The 23,638-nt window shown below is 42.1% G+C and overlaps 1 protein-coding gene across 3 annotated transcripts in view; it reads left to right on the forward strand.

Annotated features, from left to right (window-relative positions):
• The window catches only part of WT1 (WT1 transcription factor), a 49,716-nt gene that overhangs the window by 19,693 nt on the left and 6,385 nt on the right, over nucleotides 1-23,638 (forward strand). For all 3 annotated transcript variants that reach the window (XM_079788935.1, XM_079788936.1, XM_079788937.1), the window contains 2 exons: nucleotides 19,073-19,169; nucleotides 21,184-21,334. In XM_079788935.1, the coding sequence (XP_079645061.1) occupies nucleotides 19,073-19,169; nucleotides 21,184-21,334 (248 nt within the window). The remainder of the gene's footprint in view (nucleotides 1-19,072; nucleotides 19,170-21,183; nucleotides 21,335-23,638) is intronic.

Consider the following 23,638-nt stretch of genomic DNA (forward strand, 5'->3'; position numbering starts at 1 on the left):
AAACACTAGAAGAATTTTTTTCATTGGTTTGGTACTTACATTCTGAAAAAGGATTTCTGAAATCCAGATGTATTTCTAGAATACTAACTTCAGAGAGCTGTCTCACAAGGATCAAATGCCCCCAATAGATAGTCCTACAGAAGAGCAACTCTTTGGAGAATAAAAAAGGTGTACAGGTGTCCAATTGACTAACATCTCTCACACTGGATTTGTCCTTTCCGAACACAGTGTAAATTAACTGATGTCTGCTTGCATTTGTGAACTGAACATTTATCTAAGAATGGATGTTAACATTGTGGGGCCTTGTGTCAATGGCTTTACATATGTTTCCTCTTTTGATCTCATGACAATCCTAGGTTTACGGTTATGTCCATCTTTCAGGTGAGGAGGCTGGAGAGATTCAGCCACCAAACCAAGTCCACAGAGGGAGTAAATGGCAGAGCCATGTTGGAACCCACCTCTGTCTGACTCCAGATTCTGGGCCCTAGATTAGAATTTCTTGAGCTTTTTTTTTTTTTTTAAAGCTTTTTACATTGTGACCACCGTAGAAATACCTTTTACTGAGATCCAGTATACACATGTGAGTGTGAGTGCACACACACACACCACACAAATTTTCACAAATTAGTACTTACCCTTACACCATGCTGTGCATGCTTATATTTTCATACATACTGATATTTTCTACTTTATTCCATATCATTTTTTAAAATGCTGGTGGTGATGTGTAGATTGATTTTAAAACCACTGATGTGTCATGATCCACAGGTTGCCCCTCTTTTTTTTTAGAAGGAAAAAGCTGGGGCCGGGTGGGACCACTGTCCTCTGATGGAGAGACAGGGACCCAGAGCCAATACAGTGTGTTTATGTAATACAGCAAAACCAGGAAGTGTTACTAAAGGTCAAGACAAAGGAGATTATGCGCATTCTTGGGTGGGCCCGAGTCATATTCATTCCTGGTGCTTAGGTTGCCCCTCTTTTAACTCTTAAAGAGAATGACTCCTTAGCTCTTTCCTCCAAGCCCATGAACAGCCCGGACCTGGACTCAACTGAATCTGTTATTCCAGTAGAAAGTTTGGCTTTTCTCCAGGGGGTGGCGGGGGGGGAGGGTAATCTGGGTAGGGGTCATTATTTTTCTGTGATACCAAATTTACTTTCTTTGGTCATCATATGCAAACACTGATAATATGGAAAATACATTTGAGAAGAGATATTTCATAAAGGAAAATAAAGAGAAATAACCGTCTTTTGCTTTAATTCATAACTAGTGTCTTGACACTATTTGAAATGAGTGGTAAGGAAAACCATGGTGACATGGTAGATATACGACAGGAAGACTGGAGGTTTGACTCATGTTTTGGAGAAGAAAGATAGAATTCCCACATGGCTCATAAAAATGAGGCATTATCAATTCTTTATTAAAAGATCATGTACTTCAGGCTAACCCCCACTAAATATTTGTTCATGTCTTCTTTCCTTGAAAATGTTACTTTTATACAAAAAAGAATAGGCTTGTTTCCTCATGTCCTAACAAGTCCATGGAGGAGTCTTTCATTAGACATCAGGGAGCAATGATGTTCTAATGGGCGGGGCTGGGATTTGAGGGAAAGCATGGGGAAGATGAGATGAAAACATGATAGAATGGGGAAGGGAGGATACTCTTGCCACTGATTTACTCTTGTCTCCTTTTCCCTTTACTCATTTTCTAATCTCCCCATGCCCATTGGGATCAGAATTACTTTTATGACCTCAAACAGGAGAATATTGTATTTCAATTTTAAGTCAAAGAGAAGATACTTTATGAAACCACTCTCTTAACTCTGACCCTTTCCCTCACCCACAGACACATGAAATTAGATTTTTAAAGTGGGTCACTCAGAGAAAACATTGCCGGGGACCCTTTCTGAGGATCAGTCCACCTTTATGAATAATTCTGTTTATGGTGCCTTGTGTCATCTGCATTTTATTCCTGGAAAAGAGACTTTCTGTGTGTTCTTAATAAGGCTGCTGAGTTTTTTAAGGCCGCTCACAAGCCTTGGCTACTCTGTTAGCCTCTGTTTTGTCTCTCCTGAAGAAAATATCCTGCAAAGTGGAGAAACACATCAACCTTGACTGTGGTCCAAGTTTTTAAAACAAGGAAGAAGTTATTCTCCGGGGACATGGGCAGGGGGAGTGGGAAATCGAACACAATAGAAATGTTAAAGGAGTGCTGAGCAAAATGAATGTCCCGTTTGCTGGCCCAAGAAGCTCCCAGACGGTTGGGAACACGCAGTATTTGACCTGTGGACGCTTGAAAGGAAAAACGAAAGACTCGTGACGAGTGATGTATGGTGCAAACAAAGCTGCGCGGTTTGGTAGGGCCAAGGCTGTCGAATCTGGAGAAAATCCCCGCTAGACGTGGTCTCATCCCCAAGAACCTGTGCCAAGAGAGATAGCTGTCTTCTCTGGCTGGGAGTTCCGATACACAGCCCGGCACCTTCCCTCTCCCGCTCGTGAACAGAAGGTACTCATCCAAGAGATTTACTTCTTGAAAATACATAGCCTGCTTTGTAAGTGACTCCGGGAGCTTGAGATGCAAAAGCAAAGGTGGAGAGAAGCAGCTCTGTGAATATCAGCATTCTGTTTTTTCCTTTTTTAAAAGAATAATTTATTGATTTTTTGAGAGAGAGGAAGGGAGAAGAGAGAAATAACAATGCGAGAGAGAGCACAACCTTGTTTGGCTTCCTCTTGCCCACTCCCCACTGGCGATTGAGTCCACAACCTGGGTACGTGCATTTTATTCCTTGAAAAAGACTTTCTGTGTATTCTTGAACCGGCAAGCTTTCGGTGTAACGCCCAACCGAGCCATACCTGCCTGGGCAATCTCAGCGTTCTTGAGTGTACTCCTTCACCTCCACCCCCAGCAAGAAGTTAAGTTCTCCTTTTGAATAAATGGTTGCACTGATGCCTGTATGCAGGCAGTTCTTTGCCTTGTCAGTGGCCTTGGCTAGGGTCTGTTAGCCATAGTATAGAACAGAGCATGGGACTCCTCGGCTTGCAGGATGGAGATGGAGACTGATTTAGAGCTGTGTCCCCTGTTCCTCTCAGAGAGGACCACTTCAGTTGCTTCTTTTCCTTCACTTCTCACTTCGCTGCTGTTAGATTCTCTTCCCTCATTGTTCACCTTTCCCACCCTTTTCTCCTTAGGCATATATTCAATTGATGTATTTAATTTTTAATTGTGTATGAAATATGTGTAGATTTTAGAACAGTTAGAAAATATAAATATAAAGGGGAAGAAATTAACACTCCCTCCAGTAACCCAGTGAAACCACTATTAATATTGTGTTGCATATGCCTTTAACCTTTTTCTATGCATACATACACATTTTGTGTCATTTTCTTTTTTATAACAAATGATGATCTGCTTCGATCTAATTCAGCAAATGCATAATCTACAGGCCATTGCAACGTTCTGTGTTTCAACCTTCATTGACTTTTTGAAACTGTTGTCAACGTCTTAAAAAAATACTTCACTTAAAAAATATTTTGGGCTTTATAGACTTACCATCTCCACACTAACTATTTTATTTTATTTTTTAAAATATATTTTATTGATTTTATACAGAGAGGAAGGGAGAGAGATAGAGAGTTAGAAACATCGATGAGAGAGAAACATCGATTAGCTGTCTCCTGCACACTCCCTACTGGGTATGTGCCCTCAACCAAGGTACATACCCTTGACCAGAATCGAACCTGGGACCCTTCAGTCCACAGGCTGACGCTCTATCCACTGAACCAAACCGGTTAGGGCCTATTTCATTTTAAAGCAAGGAATTATTTTGTTCTTGCAAAGGTGAAGAAAAGTGACAGGTTGGTTCAGATCAAGGGGAAAAAGGAGCTAAGCAGGAAAGAGAAGGTGGTGATGAACTTGGAAATGAGGATCATGGTGGATTCAACGCAGGAAGGTGGGTGGGGTTAACGAGGACTCCAATCTGTTGATAAAGGGGTGTATACGTGTGTGTTGGAGGGGGAGAGGGCATAACAAATGAGTGGAAGATATCTTACATGAACTAAAGGAGTTTTTGGATCTCTCATGTCTGTAATCTCAACTCGGTCTCTCTGAGACCTTCTACTCACCATTTACCCTTCTCTCTGTTGTCTATCCAAGAAAAAAAACCCATCACTTCTAGCTGGAAAAACATTGATATAGAAGCTACACACAAAAAATCATCCAAATAATTGCTTCTCTGAAATAAGGCTACTGTATATTTTAGTAGGTTTTTCCCCCTGTTAAAAGCAAACACATTCATTTATTCTGGCTTCATTTATAACTCTTCATTTTATATGCATAGCCTATGGACAGACAGTAGTGCAGGGAAGGCCTGGGGAGGGGATGGGAGTGGGGGGGAGGGAGAAAAAGGGGACATCTGTAATACTTTCAACAATAAAGATAAATTAAAAAAACAAATAAAGTCAAAGCCACAGATGTGGTGTTCTTAAGGCTAAGAGGGTGACTTTATCAAAAATGAAAACAACTTTTTTCTCTTTGATTATAAAAGTAACTCAAGCTTATTATTTTTAAAAAATTCAGACAGTACCAAAACATTATAAAGGAGAAAATAATCTGTTATCTCGCCACCCAGAGATAACATTTTAAAACAAATTGGAGTATGTTTTTAACTGTAGAGAATAAAATTCTGGAAACATTTACCAATCTGTTAACTATAGTTGCCTTTGGAAAGATTAGAGCGAAAAAGCCTGATAGAGATGGGTAAAAGAGATCTTAGCAGCAGATAAATTGGACAGCACTTTCACAGAGTTTTGCTGCAAAAGGGAGGAAAGAAGTGGGGTTCTGGCTCAATGGGGATAGAGGGTCATGCTTTATTTTATTTATTTATATTTAAACTTTTTTTAATATGTTTTTACTGATTTCAGAAAGAGGAAAGAAGAGGGAGAGAGAGATAGAAACATTAATGATGAGAGAGAATAATTGAGTGATTGCCTCCTGCATGCCCCCTACTGGGGATCAAGCCCTGACCACGAACTGAACTGTGACCTCCTGGTTCATGGGTCAGCGCTCAACCCGAGCCACACTCTTCTGGCTATTTATATTTATAAAGAAGTACCCTCATGTTTTTGTTTTGTTTTTTGATGAAAATGATCAAGAAGAGGCAAAAAACCCCAAAACACAATAACACTGATGATGGGAGGGGATAGAATTGCTGGAATAATGTGCTTGAGAGAGAAGAGGTTCTGTGAGCAAGTGCAGGTTCCTAGTTAGCTAGGAACTGGGATAGTTCATCTAGTAACAATATTGATTTACAAAAGAGTTCTTTGCTTCTCGTTCTTTGCTTACTGCACATCTTTTTTTCTGGTTTGTATTTTAACTCTGTTAATGGTTTTTTCTGTCAGAAAAGTTTATTTATATAGTAAATATTATCAGTTCATGTATCTTTTGTTATGTGTATTTCCACCTTTATTGAGATACAGTTGACATATAACATTAAGTAAGTTTAAGATGTAGTGTGATTATTTGAAACATGCATATATTGCAAAATGATTACAACAGGTAGTGGCTTATAAAATGATTAACACAATAATGGTTAGTTAATACCTCTGTCATTTTATCTAATGCACAGAATGGTGACTGTAGTTAACAATATGTATTATATACCTGAAAGTTGCTAAGAGAATAAATCTTAAATGTTCTTACCACACGCACACAAAAATGGTAATTGTATTAGTATTTTCTATGGCTGCTTTTGAGCAATAATGGCAGAGTAGAGTTTATGTTTTGTAGTTTTAAGTTTTTGGCTTTTATATCATGGCTAGAAAGATTTTCCCCCATTCCAATATTTTTAAATAACTTACTTCTTTATTGATATATTTTTAATTTACTTTTTTATTTGAGTAATTAATCCTATGTTTAATTTATCTTTTCTTTTGCTCAGTCTGGCTCTTGTTGCCAAGTATCAGGCTGTTTTTTTCTGCTATAATTTTATAGTCTGTTTAAATATCTGATAGTTTCCTAGCATTATACTTTTTTTTCCCCCCCAAACTATTTCTGGCTACTGTGTCTTGTTTATTCTAAGATGAACTTTAGGTTCATTTTGTTAATTTCAAAGAAAGTCTCTGTCAATATTGGCTTATTAATTGTGACAAATGCACTATACTAATGTGAGGTATTATATTAGAAATTTTTCTTTACATCTAAAATCATTCTGAAATAACAAGTTCATTTTAAACGTCTTAATTATAATTTTGAATAGATTGCAGCAGTTTAAAAATTAATTTTGGAGAACATTGACTTTTGAAAAAATTTTTAATTCTTTCTTCAGGAACATGTTATTTCTCAAAATTTTTTCAAGTTTTGTTCTATGTTAGATGTCCCTATTTAGAATTTCCTCCGTTTTTGCCTCTGGCTGCAAAATCTCTTTGAGAGTGTGATTCCTTTAGATACATTATAGGTTATTCTTTGTTTCTTCACCTTGAATTACTACATTATGTTACTAACATCAGTTTGGAGGATTTGGGCCTGCAGAAAAGATGATTATGCACACAGCCTTCATACCTACAAGCCTCCGTTTCAACTGAGAAGCAGGAGAGATCCCAGTCTTAAGAGCTCTGCTTGATGCTGTTTTTTGTTTGTTTTTTATTTTTATTGTTTAAAGTATTACATAAGTAGTACATATATCTCCTTTTTTCCCTCCATTGACCTCCCCCCGGCCTCCCCTACCCACTGGCACATGCCCTCACTCCGCCCCCCAGTGTCTTGTGTCCATTGGTTATGCTTATATGCATGCATACAAGTCCTTTGGTTGATCTCTTACCTCCCCCCCCACCCCCCAGATGCTGGGGGTTTTAGCGAGGACATTTTTAAATGTAATTGATGTAATTGAACACGGTTGAGTAAATTTTTCTGATTCAAGAATGTGTGAGCTGGGTGGGAGCCTTTGGGAACCCAGGATGAAACGATCCTGTTCCATCTTTGCTGTGTGAAATGCAGGGTTCATCTATTATGTGGATTTGGGACACCCATTCTTGGGGTGGAGCTAACAGCTGTCTCTGGCCATAGCGCAAAGCTTTGAGTTAGATAAAATTGGGATTTTGATGAATTAGCACCTCAATGTCAGACCTCGTCATCAGGGGAGATCCAGATGTTTCTTACATGGTCTGATGAGGTGGTCTGTGAGAATATGAGTTCCTATGTGTGTATGTGTTGAAGTAGGAAGGAAAGTCATGCCTAGAAATATCCATTCCAATAGTAGGGGCCAGTAAACATTGTGGATTTTTTTGGATTGTGTTTTCCCCAAACTGTTGTGAGAAACTAGATTGAAAATATCTCTTAGCTCTCCTCTGAGTGTGAAATAAGAGGAAAAAGGTCAGTTGAAGGAGGTTTATGTACCGTTTCAATGGTGAGGAAATCTTGATGGTTCATAAGGGCTGATTTATACAAGCATTTTTGACAGGCCATTAACCATTCAGCCGGTGTCCTTTTAAATAGTTGCCAATGACTAGGCAGCATGGGAAGTGGAGACATATGAGCTGTGACTATAAAAAAACTTTCAGAAGAGAAATAAAAAACAGGTTTTAGTAATAATAGCATGGTTAGAACAAGAGGGCATCTTCCAAAAGGTAATACCTTGCAAGGACCAGTATTCATTTACAGGTATCATGTTTGATGTATTTGCTGAAAATATAAATCCAGTTACCTTTAGACAATTGTTAGATTACATATTAATCAGGACTTTTTCTATTGAAGGTAGCAGAACCCCCCATTGTAACTGGCATAGGTCAAATGAGGAATTTAGCAGCTTTAGTGTATTGTGTTTAAAAACTCTATGTCCAGCCCTGGCTGATGTGGTCCAATGGTTAGAGCGTCAGCCTGGGCACCAAAGGGTCTCAGGTTTGATTCCTGGTCAAGGGTCAGTACCTGGGTTGCAGGTTCATCCCCATGCTAAATAGGGCACGTGGGGAGGCAACTAATCAATGTGTCTCTCTCTAGCCCTCCTTCTCTCTCTCCTTTCTACTCTATCTAAAAATCAATGGAGAAATATCCTCCTGTGAGGATTCACAAAAACACACACAAAACAAAGCAAAACAAAAAAACCATGACTGAATTCAGGGGTTCAGTGTCATTAGAATACTTTCATTGTCTCTTGTCTCTGCTTTGTGCTGGCTGCCTTCTCAGGCAGACTGTCTCTATTGAGGCAAAAATAGCTCAAGAAGAAGGCCTTTCTCTGATGGTTCTTCTCCAGCCAAAAACCCAGGGAAAGCTCTGATTGGCCTGGATTAGGTCATGTAACTAGAGAATGCAGTGATCTGATTGGCCAGGCCCTATGTATGTGCTCATCCCTGGAGCCTGAGGGTGGAATTAGAGAGGCGTGGTTCTCTGAGAGGAAAAGAAGTGTGTTAGCAGAGGAAGGTGGGATGGATGTGGAGTAGTCAAAGCAAGAGATGCTCAATAATTTAAAAAGTCAGAGTTAATGAAAGTGGAGTGAGTTCTCTTTTCTCCAGATATGGTGTGGAGGTGGATGCCATAGAGATGTATGAGACCTGGATAGAAAATAAATGAAGGATGGAGCAGGGGGTAGGGAAGCCTTCTTTCTAAAGCCCATGGGGAAAGTGTTCATCAAAAATTTTAGTATAATAGTTAGCCCAAGCCAGTTTAGTTCAGTGGATAGAGCGTCAGCCTGCATACTGAAGGGTCCCGGGTTCAATTATGATCAAGGGCACATCTTCGCTTGCAGGCTTGATCCTCCGTCCTGGTCAGAGTGCGCGCATGCGGGAGGCAACCAATGGATGTTTCTCTCTCTGTCTCTCCCCTCCTTTTCTCCCTTCCACTCTATCTAAAAACCAAGGGAGAAATACCTTCAGGTGAGGATTAACAAAACAAATCAAAACAAAGAACAATAGTTAGAATAATTATCATCATGCAATTTTAAATTAAAATTGACAAAATATATTGTTTTTGTTAAAGTAAAAAATGCATTGTTTTCTTGAGTCCTGAACTGAAATGAAACACCTGAGGGAAGGAGAAAGGTAAAAAAAATTTTAAAGTCAAAAAGTAGATGATTTTTTTCTGTAGACTGCACTTCTGGGGAACTTTTATATCTATGAACTATCAGATGATACGAATTACTTACGTGGTTTCTTTTAACCCAATCAAATGTAAGATGGTTGTTTTATTTTTAGGTTTACATTCTATGATGGATTAGGGAAAGAAACATCATCTTTTGCCCTTTGCCTTTATATTCTCAGGAGCAGAATAATCTTTTGGTTTTTAATGTACCATTGATTTGTTATATTCCCACTATAAAAGATTAAATTACACACACAGAATGACTAGATGGCATTGCTGATAATATTTGTTCAGAATTGTGAATTTTATTTGAATATCATCTTTCGCTTATCACATTCAGGCAAAGAGTAAAATAACATTCATGTTGAGCTAGAGGTGGCTGTGCTAGGTTGCCACCCGTTCTGCATATGTGCAAAAGGATAATCCATTACCTATTCATTTCTCCAAGTTGGATGTTATAAATGGATATAAAAGTGAGTTTTAAAATTACCCTGGCTACAGGGAAATTATATTTTCATTCATTAAGCTTTAAACTAAGCATTGTGGTGTGGTCAATGAGGCTTCCTAGAGGAAGTTCCCGGTTCTTTGGGCCCTAAATCCTCTAGGTCTGGTTAGTTCAAGTACAACAGTCTCTGGCTCATCCTTGTGTATGGTGAGCATTTGTGCAGAGGCTTACTGTTTTGTTTTGTTTTATTGGTTGTCCTCTTTCAATTCTCTTTTATACTGTAACTGCTCTTCCCACCCTCTACCCCTCTTGTGTTCTCATCTCTTGATTTGTTGGAGGCAGCAGGTCAGTAGGCCAGGAGAATAACCCAGATTCTGGATTTGGCAGATTGCTTCCTCTTAAAGTTTTTTAACTACTTATCTCTTGTGTTTTCTATATACAGGTAGTTAGATCTAGAGGCTTGATTAGATTTGAGTTCTTTTTTAAAAAGTGTATGTTTATTGATTTCAGAGAGGAAGAGAGAGGGAGAGAGAAATAGAAACATCAGTGATGAGAGAGAATCATTGATCTGCTGCCTCCTGCACACCCCCTACTGGGGACCTAAGCCCACAACCCAGGCATGTGTCCTTGACCAGGATCGAACTGGGGACCCTTTAGTCCACAGGCTGACGCTCTCTATCCACTGAGCCAAACCTGCTAGGGCTGGGTTCCTTTTTTTGATAAGAAAAACTGAGAAGTGGTATGTGTTTGGCTTCATCTCGAGGCACAATTTCTTAACATGGTTTTCCATTGCTCATGTCCCTCAAAAGCAGCACATTAGACAGGCTATTTTCAACACCAAAAGGAATCAGACATTTAAGTGTCTGATATATATGCCTCAGCTCAGTATCAAGAATAGTGTGAGAAGAGGGGTTGATTGGTAAATTCCCTTTGTTTTTTGAGACACAAGAGTTTGAATTTTTCCCAGGTGCTTTCCTTCAATCTGATAAACTTTGCCAAGGTGAGAAGAAAGAGGTGAAGATGGGGGTTGCCCACCTGGCCAATGACAAGGGGTGAAGAGAGAAATGTCAGGCCAAGGTTTCCCCTTTTTGAATATTCATATCAAATGCTAATTTTATTAAAAATGCGCCTTGTCTTTTTTTTTTACCTCTTCTGTTGATAAGGGATTTCAGGGCAGCTCTGGTTTTCCTCATCTGTTAAACCTCAATTCCTTTTTATTAATCTTCTTGTGCCTGTGGAATATCAAAATTAATCATTTCTAAAGAAGCTACTCTTCAAACGCTAAGTTTTTTTCTGGACCAAACCTCAATGTACAAGTTTTTAGCATGAAGAAGGCTCATAATTTGTGTTATATGAGGAACATTTTTCTCTTTTTGCAGACTTTCTAAGGACAAGTGGTTATGTATTTTAAAGCTGTCTAGGAAAAGCACAGTTTCTCAGGATACATTTTTATGAATTTTAAAGCTGTTTTGGAAAATGTACAGTCCACGCCCACTGCCAGAAAGGAGTCACCAAGAGTATGCTTCTGCTTAGCTTATTTTCCCAGTTAGGTAGAAGATTTTTAAAAATAAAAATTGTGCTCAGTTTTTAAATTTTTATGTATGTATGTATGTATGTGTGTACATATGTATGTATTGCTTTAAGAGAGAGAGAGAGAGGGAAACATCAATTTGTTGTTTAATTTATTTGTGCATTCATTGATTGTTTCATGTATGTGCCCTGACTGGGATTGAACTCACAACCTTGGTGTATCAGGAAGAGGCTCTAACTAACTGAGCTACCTGGTCAGGGCTATGCTCAGTTTTGACTGCTCTAACACACATAAGTGGACCATTTCCATCAGCATGCCTCATGCTTTCTTTATACCAGATAAATATTGAGCCTCAGAACAGAAGATGAAGCATATTAAAGAGTAAATATTTTGAACCCTCCCCTCCTCATTGCTCCCCCTCTTATTCCATTTCCACTGCATTTTAAAAACGTCAACTGGCTGAATTTAATTCACACCCCTGGAGAAAAGAGCTTGGAATCATTCAAATATCATTAGATGTGGACCCAGCATGGGTTACAAAACCAGAATTGTCTCCCTAATTTTTGAAGGAAGAAGAGCTGAGCTGACCTGCACTCAAACCCTGTCTCTACCACTTGCCATCTTTCTGACTTTGGGCAAATAACTTAGTCTCTCCTTAAACTTCAGTATTATTTGCAGTGAAATGGGGTTTATACCAGTAAGTAATGGTTAACATTCATTGAGGGCATGCCACGTACCGAACATCGTGCTTTACTTATTTTATTTGATCTTGTAAAATAGTGATAGTGGCGGGGAGAGGGAGAGACTGTTTTTCTAATTTTACATGAGGAAGTTAAATCATTTTCTTCAGATGATATACCTTCATGACTCCTGGGGTTGTGCTGAGGATAAAAACTATATAAGTTTTGTAGATCTCAATCATTAGGCTTCTAAGAAGCATACAAGAAATATTTTTGTGATTGTTGGTTGCCTATTACATGTAATCATTGACCTGAACATTTTGTTAGGTTAAAGTTGCTGAGTGGTTTTAAAATTTATTTCCCCATAGCTTACCTGTTTGATTTTGAAATAAATATGTGAAATAGATTATTAGCTTCATTTTACAGATGATAAGAGGTGCAGATGATTCATCCATGACCACAGAGCAAATAAATTATGGAAGTGGGCCTGGAACACGGGTCTTTAGGTGAGGAACCCATGTTCTTGTGGACTAGTCTTTCAAATGAGTCTGGAGAGAAAGGATCCAGATTAATTTAGCTCTTTCAAATGTATCTGTAAGAGTAAATCCAGTTGAATAATGACCCCCAAAGACATCCAGGACCTAATCCCTGGAACCTGTGAATCTTGCTTTGTGTGGCAAAAGGAACGTTGCATGTGTGTTTAAATTAAGGATCTTGAGATGGGAATATCATCCTGGATTATCTTGGTGGTCCCTAAATGTAATGTGTCTTTGTAAGAGGAAGACAGGGAGAGATTTGATTACAGAAGAGCAGTAGGAGATATGACAAAGGAAGCCAGATGTCAGAGTGATACAAAGAAGGGGCCAAGGAATGCTGGCGAGTTCCAGGAGCTGAAGAAAGCAAAGAAAGAGATTCTCCCCTCAGACTCCAGAAGAACATAGGCCTGCCAGCACCTTGACTTTAACATGGTGAGGCTGATTTTAGACTTCTCCCCTCCAGAATTATAAGATAATAGATTTGTGTTGTTTTAAGCCACCAAATTTGCGGTAATTTGAATTAGTTGCATAGAGAACTTGGTTTTCTATCTGGTAATTTCAGTGCTTACACCTACTTTCAAGTAGGCCAGTGAAATTTAAAGGTAAACCACACTGACATCTAAAGATGATAACTTCTGGAATTTGCTCTGACACCAGCGACCATTCCTGCTGTACAAGTACAGCATCCTTTCAAGTTTTCTAGGGTTTGGAAGGTTCTAATAGTTTGCAAAGAAATCAGGCACATCCTCACCTCCATTTCATTGCCATGCAGGAGGAGACAACAGAATCAAGATGGAATTTTCCAGGTTGCAGCTTAAACGTCACTGCTCAGTCTTTAAAGCAGAGGTTGTAAACTGGTGGTCCTTAGGCTAGGAGATGTTTATATGACCTGACAATGATTCTATAAATTTTCAATTATTTGCCGCAATTGAAAACTCAGGCGATCTCCTATAAAAATCCAGATTTCCATCTTTTCTTGGAGAATGGAAAGATCTGGAAATACTGGGTTCATAATTATTGCCAGTACTTGGCTGGTAGAGCAGAGTCCTGGTTACCTCCTTTGGATAGGAAATGGCGGCCCGTGTGGCTGTCCTCGCCCTTTCAGTGCCATCTTGCCCTCCAGGGCCTTCTTCATTTATTTTTCTTACTTGCTCTTGGCCCCTGTAGATTTATTGAGTTTGTGCCTCTGCTTTCAAGAAAAAAGAGCCAGGCGAAACCGGTTTGGCTCAGTGGATAGAGCGTTGGCCTGCGGACTGAAGGGTCCCAGGTTCGATTCCGGTCAAGGGCATGTACATTGGTTGCGGGCACATCTCCGGTGGGGGGTGTGCAGGAGGCAGCTGGTCGATGTTTCTCTCTCATCGATGTTTCTAACTCTCTATCCCTTCTCCCTTCCTCTCTGTTAAAAATCAATAAAATATATTAAAAAAAAAAAAGAAAAAAAAAAAGAAAAAAGAGCCAAATCCATATTCTGATTAGTTTAACAAAGGCATAAAATAATTTTGCCCTTGGGCCAATAATCTGGAAATTCATGGAGAGTAAGAGAGGTGACAAGAGAGTTAAGACAGGTAAATGTCTTCGTTTTCAAGTAGAAAAAAACCACGACAGTGAATTCTGGAAACCAAAGAGCAGGGAAGTTAGCTTGAATTCTTGGGAAAGTTATTAGGCCAGACCTTTGGGAGCATGTAGAAAGAAAATGATCATTAGGAACTAACGTATTTTAACTACATACAAAGCGATGTTTGGGTCTGTTTCTTTTTGTGGTAGAATTACTCGTCTCAGAGTGGAAGGCTCCTAGTATAATGGGTCTTTATTGACAAAAGACATTTGATAGTCACTTTTGATGTCCGTGTGGGCAAGACAGGGCATTATGGGCTAAATACTTGAATGAATGATTTGTACCTAGTTACACAACAAAACCAAAGGGGCTTCTTAAGCATGTTTATCAAGCTGGCAAGTGATTTCTAGTGCAGTGCTCTGTGGCAGGAGGGAGAAGCAGTCACATTACTCGTAGCCTCTTTCCCACATCTGCACCAGACCCCACCAGACCCACCGGCTCTTCTCTGAACCACAGCTGCCCTCATTCCATCTCACTGTAAATCCTTGTGATCCCCCTGATGATGTTGGCCAAGGCGTCATCAAATCCCTTTTCCCTATCATTCATCTGGAAAAGTATCTTACCTGTCAGAGCGAAGTTTACTAGGCAATAAAACAGAAAACCATGAAAAAATTTTTTCAAAGCACCAATTTCTTAGCCTAAGAAAGCCCAGATTTACTCAGGCTTGAGTCACGTGCCTTACTGTGCATCGCTCTGGGTTTCCTTTACTTTGCTTCTCATTATCTCCATGTAAAGGTGGATCAAACCATTACACGCATTTCTACCCTAAGGGAGATTTGGGTCTTTCAGTGGCTTGGTCAGTGGATTCACACTTCCCTTTGAAACCTTCTTTCTGATATCAGTTCTATGACTGATAACTCCTTGATCTCTGGGGCATGATGAGTTTTTACCCCACAACTGTCCAGGGCTCTGTGATCCTTTATGTGGAAGATGCATGTTTGATTCCAGAACTCTCTTCATTGGGCTAGTAGCCTCTTGCCCTTTTTGGAAGGCCTTATGGGTCCAGGCTTCTAGAAATCCTACCCTCACTCCTATTTTATTCATCCACAGCAGAGTAACTGGAAGTTTTTAAGGCTGGTCTCTCTTGGAGTAAAACTTGGCTTTACTTGGCCATCAAGCTAGTAGCTGGCTCTTAACAGTGGCTCTTGTTGCAATGGCAGCCACCACCTTCCTGAGCCTCTCTGTCTCAGGTTAACTTCTGCTGATCTCTGTTCAACTGGACCCCATACATAAGACTAGGTTCTCTATGATGTTTTCCCTCCAGTTGCCCCCTAGAACCTTCTCAAATTCTATCACTTCTATACATATTGTAAATACAATAGTTCCCAACAACAGCAGGGAAGATCCTTTCCTCTTATGAAAACACAGGAAAGCTGCTTTTCCAATGTAGAGATAACATGAAAGAGGAATGAAAGCAAATGTTTGGGAGCCAAATTAAGAGTCAAAAAGATTTAAACAGTTGGGAATGACTTGCTAAAAGAAATAGAATGGAATTTGAAGGGTATATGTGTAGTCCTGAATTGCAGCTTGAAAAAATTGTGTCTTCAAGCTCAAGATTGGAGATACCTGCCTTGCTTGCAGTTCATACGAGGGTGGGTGCTGTGGTTGGAGATATTATTTGGCTGAGGAAGACCACTGTGACCTGAGTGCTAGGAAGATGTGCTCTCAGGTGTGTAACTAGCACTGCTCTGTCCTGACTGAGGGGGGAAGCCCCAGGCCCTGGAAGCCTGTAGGCCTGATGCACTGTACTGTGTGTGACTAGCATATTGATTTTGAAAAATTTGAAATGGAACCCCTTTGGGTGAGGCATGTACTCTCCAGTTTTACGCATTGATGTTCCTTCCTTGATTCCAAAGGCTGTGTGTGTGTGTGTGTGTGTGTGTGTGTGTGTGTGTGTACGTGTCCTAACTCCTTTATAGAACTTCTCTTCTGGAGCATAGGGATCCATCCGAAGCCCACACTTTGAGAGGCACTAACACACTGAAGGGGATCAAGAAGAGGAGGATCCAAATAGTAAAGGAACTAGATACCAGTTCATGTTGCAATAGTTCAGAGAACCACAGTTCTGTAGCCTGGAGAGCTGCCTTCAAATACCTGGAGGATTGTCTGTGGATGAGGAGTTAGATTCAGTCCATCTCATGGAACATTTATGGACTATGCGCCTTACGTCAGTCACTAAGTCGAGAGGATACAGAGAGAAGCAAGTTGGTCTCTGTCCTCAGGGCCAAGTTTACCATAGAGCAGAGGAGATACACAGAGATGGCTGTAAAATAGTAAGACTCACTCTGTGGTTCTTCAAAAGACAGAAATGAAGAGACCAATTTCAGCTCGGTTTAGAAAGGCTTTTCCTAACAATAAAAACGTTCTCCAAATAGCATGGGCTGTGTTGAAAACTTGTCACTATTCAACTGCTGAGGATGAGCTAGAAGCGCTATGAATGGGGTTGGTGTAGATTACTCTCCTACCTCTATTAGTGGATGGTTCCAAGACCACCAACTTGCTTTCCTTTACCTATCTAGAGAGAGTCATCATTGGGCCCACTGGCTGTACACGGGGTCCTGGACAGACCACATGGGGAAGAGTGTTGGGTTGCAGGGTTTCCACAGCGTGGAATTGCATTGTGTGTTTGTCTTCTGTAAACCCAAGAGCCAGTAGGCAGGGCTCAGCTTTTTTTCTGATTTGTGAACCTGGTGGAAGAATGTAGTGGCATATTTGGCAGATACACTCTTGTTGCTGGTTGCTTCTTTTGTTTGTTGGCTTGCATTGGGCTGTGAGATTCAAGTCATTCCCTCTGAATGACACAGCACTTCATTTCCTGGGACAAGTATCCTAAGTAACGTCTATTCCCCCGTGTCCTCCACCCCCCAGGAACCCAGAAACATCCAGAGATCAACTGCCAAGACAGGAGATTCCTACTTCTTCCCCTTTGATGGCAGAACTCTAAAATAATTCGTATTCCTGTTGCTTTGTCCCTAGAGATTCCGCAGCCCTGGAAAGTGTGTAAGTCACATTTTGGCTGCAGGCAGAAGGCTAAAGCAGGCAAAGGCAGCATCTCTTCACAGCTTTTGAGGCAAAACGTTCTGTCAGCAGCATTCTCATCCTGTCCGCTTTCTGCTACCCCATCACCATCGTCATCAACTCTCACTTCCCGACTGTCTATGTAATTGTAAGGAACGCAGACATGGTCTCTTTTTCTTGGCAGGCACATTCTGAGGTTCAGAAAGGCAGATACTATCTGGATTTGGCATGTCTTTCCAATTTTTACGTGTTTGACCCTAGTTTAGCTCTTTGGGACATTTCTCTTCAGAAATCACCTGAAAGATGTGGAAACAAGGTGTATATAGTAGGTTATGGGGAGCAACCTGCCACCCACCTCCCCAGACTGCCATCATTGCTCTGTGCAAAGGAGACAGGCAATCATTTCTCAGAAGTTTGGAGCCAGAACCAGATGTGACACCCCACAGCTGCTGTGGCCACAGGGTGTGTGGACATGTCAGGCGTCCTGGCAGACACTCTTGCCTTCCAGGAATTCTCTTCCCTGGGTGAGTGAGAGTTGAGCCAGCCCCAGGCTTCCCCCATACCTTCAGATGGAGTGGGTTCATCAGCCAAGCCACCTGCCTCCTGCCCGGGGACCCCTGGAATCTCCAGAGTAACAGTCAGAGGGTGGAGGCTCTCAGCCCTGACAGCCAGTTAATTACACTTGGAGGCTTAAAAAATGCTGGTGCATGGACCCCATTCTGCAGAGGTAATTTTTTTAAAAGCAGCTTAACAGGTTTCATATATCACACAGCTCACTCATTTGGAGTGTACAACTCAATAGTTTTAGTATATTCGGACTTGTGGGACTAGTACCACAGTTTTAGGACATTTTCAGCAGTCAGTCTCCATTTCTCTCCAGCTTCCCCAGCCCTAGGCAACCAGCCACCAAAATCCACTTTCTGTCACCATAATTCTGCCTATTTCTGGACACTTCGTATAAATGGAATCACACAATAGGTGGTCCTTTGCGAGTGGCCTCTCTTGCTTAGTACAGAGTTTTCAAGGTTTGTCCACATTATCAGGTATCAGTATTTTCTTCCTTTTTATTGCCAAATAGCATTCCATTTTATGAAGGCACTGCATTTTGTTTACTCATTCATCAGCTGATGGACTTCTGGGTTGATTCCACTTTTTAGCCAGGATGAATAAATGCTGCTCAAAAACAATGTGCAGAGGTTTTTGTGTAAACACATGATTCATTTCTCCTGGGAACATACCTGGACATGGAATTGCCGGCCCTACGGGAACTTTATGTCTAACCTATTGAAGACCTTCCAGGCATTTTCCAAAGCCGCTGCACCATTTCACAGAGGTATTTCATAGAAGCTCTCCATGATGATTCTAGATGTGATCACAGCGTGCCGCCAGGGTGGATAAGAACCCTCACGCTGCCTCGTTTGCAAGTAAAATAACTGTAGAACAGATACTGCTTTTTCCTGGAGGAGAGAATACGTTTAGAGCAGAACATCCACCCCTTCCAAGTGATTCCTTTTCAACATTCCACATCCCTCAGCTCTCACTAGTAGTCCACGGTTAACCCGAGCATCGACTAGGGGACTAGGCAGTCTACTGCTGGAGGAAGATTATCTGTTCGCCTTTGGCACGGGTCGGCTGCCAAAAGTTAAGTTGATCTGGAAAACTGATCTCTAGGTTAAGTGGAGCAGGGCCCCAGATGTGTCACCCCCACTTCTGAGGATGTGACATCTCTCCTTGTGTCATCACTTTCTTGGCGCTATCTGGTGAAAACTGAGTCATGAGGTGCCGACAAACATCCATTGCACTTGATGTGAACTTGAGGCATCTGCTCATTCCTGAGATATTTGCAGCTGTCAGCCCTGCCATCTAGAGGGTAAACAGCGTGCTGGGGGTGAACTCCTGCCACTGGGACTGTTCCCGGCTTGACAGAGAGAGGCAGAGCCCCAGACCGTGCAGTGCCTCTGTGAGAATCTGCGTGTGAGGGAGGGCTGCGTGGTGGTGACACCAGGATTGAGCAGCCCCGCCCTTCGCAAAACCCTACTTCCAAAGTAGCCCCGATGGAGGGAGGCAGAAACCGGCTGTTGTCCTGTGAGCTTTAAAAATCATTCCTTCTGCTGCAGATGCACATTTCCAAATGGTGCCTCTGGACCAACCCGAGGCTTGTTCTCTCTTCTTTGTGTCTGCAGCCACGGCACAGGGTATGAGAGCGATAACCACACCACGCCCATCCTCTGTGGCGCCCAGTACAGAATACACACCCACGGCGTCTTCAGAGGCATTCAGGTGAGTACTCGGGGCCCCGGCTGGAAGTGGACGTCATGGCCGCTTTCCCTTCTCAACACCCACCCTCTCACTTCCTTGCTGATGGCCATTTGATCCTAGCAAGTCTGTTCCTAGTTGTATGCTCCTGGGACAGCAGGGACCCCTCCTCTTCCAGGGGGCAGATAGGGCAGCCTCCTCCTCTCCAGAAGCCAGCGTTGAGGGGGCTGCCTCCCTGGCTCAGGCCAAGATGCTTCCTGTAGAATCCCATTTCTTTTTTCATGGTTTAATTCGCCTTCTCCATGGTGGGCTGCGCAGCTCTTATATTTGGGGCTAAATGGGCTTGAATGAGTGGCCTGCCTTTGACTTGGTCTGCAATGTAAAGTGCCCAAAGGTAGACTCTGTCTTGCCAAGTGTTGCTAATAAATAACAATAACATCAGTAACTGCACCACCTGTGGCTGGACACTTTGCATATGCCAGGCATTGTGCTAAGTTTTATACATGGACTGTTTTGTTTTTTTAAATAGACTTGATTTTTTTACAACAATGTTTTAGTTTCAAGGGAAAATTGTGCAGAAAGTACAGAGAGCTCCTGTATCTTCCCTCTCCCCTGCTTCTCCCCTGACATAGTCTCTATGATTATTAATATCTTGCTTTGGTATGGTGCATTTGTTACAATGGATGAGCCAATAGTGACACATTATTGTTAACCAAAGTCCATAGTTCACGTTAGGGTTCACTTTTTGTGCTGTGTGGTTCTGTGGGTTTCGTTAAATGCATAATGCTGTGTATCTACCATTACAGTATCATACAGAGCAGTTTCACTGCCTAAATATGCCCTGTGTTCTACCTGCTCATCTCTCCCCCTTCTCCTGCCCCCATAACCACGGATCTTTTCACTGTCTATAGTTTTGCCTTTCCCAGAGTGTCATATAGTTGAAATCACACAGTACGTAGCCTTTTCAGAGTGGCTCCTTTCACTTAGTAATACACATTTAAGCTTCTTCCATGTCTATACATTGACCCCTCCCCCTCCATTTAATCCTCAGCACACCTTTATGAGGTAGGTACTATTATTAGCTACATTTTATAGGTAAAGAAACTGAATCCTGGAGAAGACGAGTGACTTGTCCAAAACCACATAGCTGATAAGAGGTGGAGCAGAGACTTACAACACTACTTGTCTGACTCCAAAAACCCTGTTTTTAACCACCTCCTTATACCGCCTTCTAGGGAGACAGAAGGCTATGAATAGTTTTGGGGAGGAGGGCGTCTCCAAAGAGAATGAAGGGGAGCTTGCCTCATTGTTTTCCTCTAGCTCTTTCTCAGGTAGGACTGACCATACACGTACACTCAAGATAAAGGGGATCAACATACTCCGATCCCCTGTGAGGGTGTGTATGGTGCACAGAGGGCAGACCCAGTGTTTTCTGGGGTCACTGTGAAAGCACTGCACATGCAGCCTCTGGTTTTCAGCTCCCCTTCACAAACAGCACCCACAGATCTCGGGGGCTCCTCTTCCTTGTCATTTACTCACGCCTGGAAGGTCTGGTTAGTTGGAGCTCATCTGTGTCCCGCATGCCTCTCTAATAAGGACGTCCCCACCCATTGCAAATTGGGCCCCGGTGTTGTGGCCATGCGTCTGAGTGGGAGGGAATGGAACAGAATCTGGGACTTTGGCTTCCAAACCTCACTGCATCGAGTGGAGAAGCTGAGAGACAGGCTGGACTGGGAGCTCTTCCAGTCACCAGCATTTCTTTTCCAGATACTCTGGATCAGCGACCCCAAACAGACCTCAAGTACTGGTTCTGGCTGGTCCGTATTGATGACGTTAGAGCACTGCATTATAGAACGCACTGATCCGTCATCCATTAGTGATGTCTGCTGTGGGCATCTAGTGTGTGAAGGGAAGCGATTTTAGGCCTTGGCTCTGCCATCCCTTCTTTGAGTATATTTCAGTGCACGCTTTCCCTGCAGACCCGGCGCACATGTTCACATGTGGCTGAAGCCTGCATTCTCTTACACTCTGCTTGCAGGACGTGCGGCGCGTGCCTGGAGTAGCCCCGACTCTTGTCCGGTCAGCATCTGAGACCAGTGAGAAACGCCCCTTCATGTGTGCTTACCCGGGCTGCAATAAGCGATACTTTAAGCTGTCCCACTTACAGATGCACAGCCGGAAGCACACTGGTAAGTGTGTCACCGTCCAGCGTTGGTTCGGTGACCTTTGTGGAGGGCAGGTTCCGGAGCTCCTGCTCCTGGGTCTCACACCGCTGAGGACCCAGGTGATTGCTGGGATGGACAGTAGGCACTACTATGAAAGACCTGGCTCAGGTGATAGAAGAAGGCTGCAGGGCCATTTTGCATCCTGATTATCCATCCTTTAATGAAGAAGTCAGTAAGCCGTCTTCAGGAAGGGCTGAGCAGAGTGGTGGAAAGAGAATCACATGGAATTAAAGAGCCTGGTGTTTGAATTCTGGCTTCATCACCAAGTGGTGAGACCTAGCCAAAGCCACTTAGCCTCTCTTAACCTCGTTTGCGTCATGTGAAAAATGGAGATGATAATGCCTACCTTATATAATTGTTAAAAGTAGATTAAATTCTAACATTAAATTGGATTAAAGAAATTACAGGTATGAAACGCCAAGTGGAGTACCCTATGCCAATAGATCTGAATAAGTGATAGTGTTACTATTAGAATACTATTAGCATCTCTAAAGGGAGAGGAGCTAGCCTGGGAGTTTGGTAATCAGACGATTTTGAGAGCTTAATGGGCAAGGTTATTCCAAGATTAGGAAGAGATGGTTCAAAGACAAACTTAACTGCTTGGGTTAATAATCAACCAGATGAGAATGGGAAAATGGATTGTAGGTTTAATTTTTGTTTTCAGTCTTAAAAAAAGATGGTGATTTTTGATGATGTGTCTAGGAAAACTTGATTTTCCCCACAGGCCTGCCTCTGGGAAAGAGTCCTTGTGTGGTTGTTGGACACCTCAAATGTGAACAGCCGTTTTATAAATATTTGCCCCTGGCCTGTGGATGGGAGTGAGGTTGGGTCTCCCCTATAGGGAAAGGGGGAAGAGCAGGCTTTTCTGCAGGGCAGCTGGTGCCATACTTTTTCATTTTTAAAAATTTTTAAAATTAATTTGAGAGAGAGAGAGAGAGAAAGAGAGTGACATCGATGTGAGCGAGAAACATTGTCTGGTACTTTCCACATGCATCCCGACCATGGATCGAATCTACAACCTGGATATGTGCCTTGACCAGGAATGGAACTTGCAACCTTTAGGTGTATGGGATGATGCTCCAACCACCTGAGCTCCACTGACCCCGGGGCATTCTTTCCACAATTGAAAAACAGCTTTGTTGTGATGATAAGCGTAATTATTTAATATTACTGCTGAGGTTGCTTAGGGGAAGCTAGAGAAGAAAGTGATCTGCTTTGGGATCTCTAGACCATTGGACGTTGCTACGTCATTGCATGTGGAGGCTGCAGTTCCTGCGTAAACCTGACTTGGCACTCAGTGCACCACTGGCTTTGAGGCTAAAGAGGAGAAAACGGGTGGCATGTTCTGTTTTTACATAGTTTCCTAAATGGGATCATTTGGAAAGTAAATGTTAAGGTTAGAAGGGAGATGGTAAGTAAAACTCTGCTTGGAAGAATGCGAAGGAATACATTCAAGACGATACAGTTGTAGAAACTGTTAATGGAAAAGAGATACTTAGAAAACAATGAGGGTTTGATGTCTGTGTGAAGGGAAGACAGTAGACAAGATCGCCAAGACTATCAGACCTGCTAGGGCGGACTGGTATATAACAATTCTGGGGCCCCCTTCTTGAAAGAGTACAATTTGTAGTAACAGTGCAGACTGTAATATTAAGTAATTCTATTTTAAATGCTTTCTATGTGTCAGGCTCTTTACATGCATTATTTCATTTAATCCGCACACGTACAACAATTACCAGGTGAGTAGGGTACAGGGGAAGCAGGACTCAAACTCACGCCTTTTAATTCCAAGTCACAAGCCCCCAGTTCCAAGGGCGTATGGTCTGTTTTGGATCTAGGACATATACAATTGAAAAGGGACTAAGAGAGCCCGTGATAATGTCCTAAACCAGAGGCTGGAGGAGTGGGAAGGGTTGTTCAGAGAGTATCCATTTGAGCTAGGGTCAAGGAGGTTTCTTGGAGGAGGATGGGCGTGGGCTGACCATCAAGGTTAAGGTCGGGCAGAAAAAGGAAAAACCAGGAGCAGAAGCAGAAAGGCAGGGAAAAGAAATGAGACCCAATAGTGGTGTCGTCCTCCCCAATTGTAGAGGAGAAGCTAAGCCACTGGGCTGGGGACACGTAGCAAGTTCAGGAAAGGCTCCTGCCCTCAGGAATTTCCAGCCGGTGGGAGAAGGCAGACCTGGGCACAGCCCACCACGTTTGATGTTCTGTAATAAATTCCGTAAGGAGCGAAGGAAGGGCTTTCAGTCTGCACGTGACGTTCCCAGG

This window comes from Cnephaeus nilssonii (assembly GCF_951640355.1).
Source record: "Cnephaeus nilssonii genome assembly, chromosome: 13".
NCBI classification, from domain to species: domain Eukaryota; kingdom Metazoa; phylum Chordata; class Mammalia; order Chiroptera; family Vespertilionidae; genus Cnephaeus; species Cnephaeus nilssonii.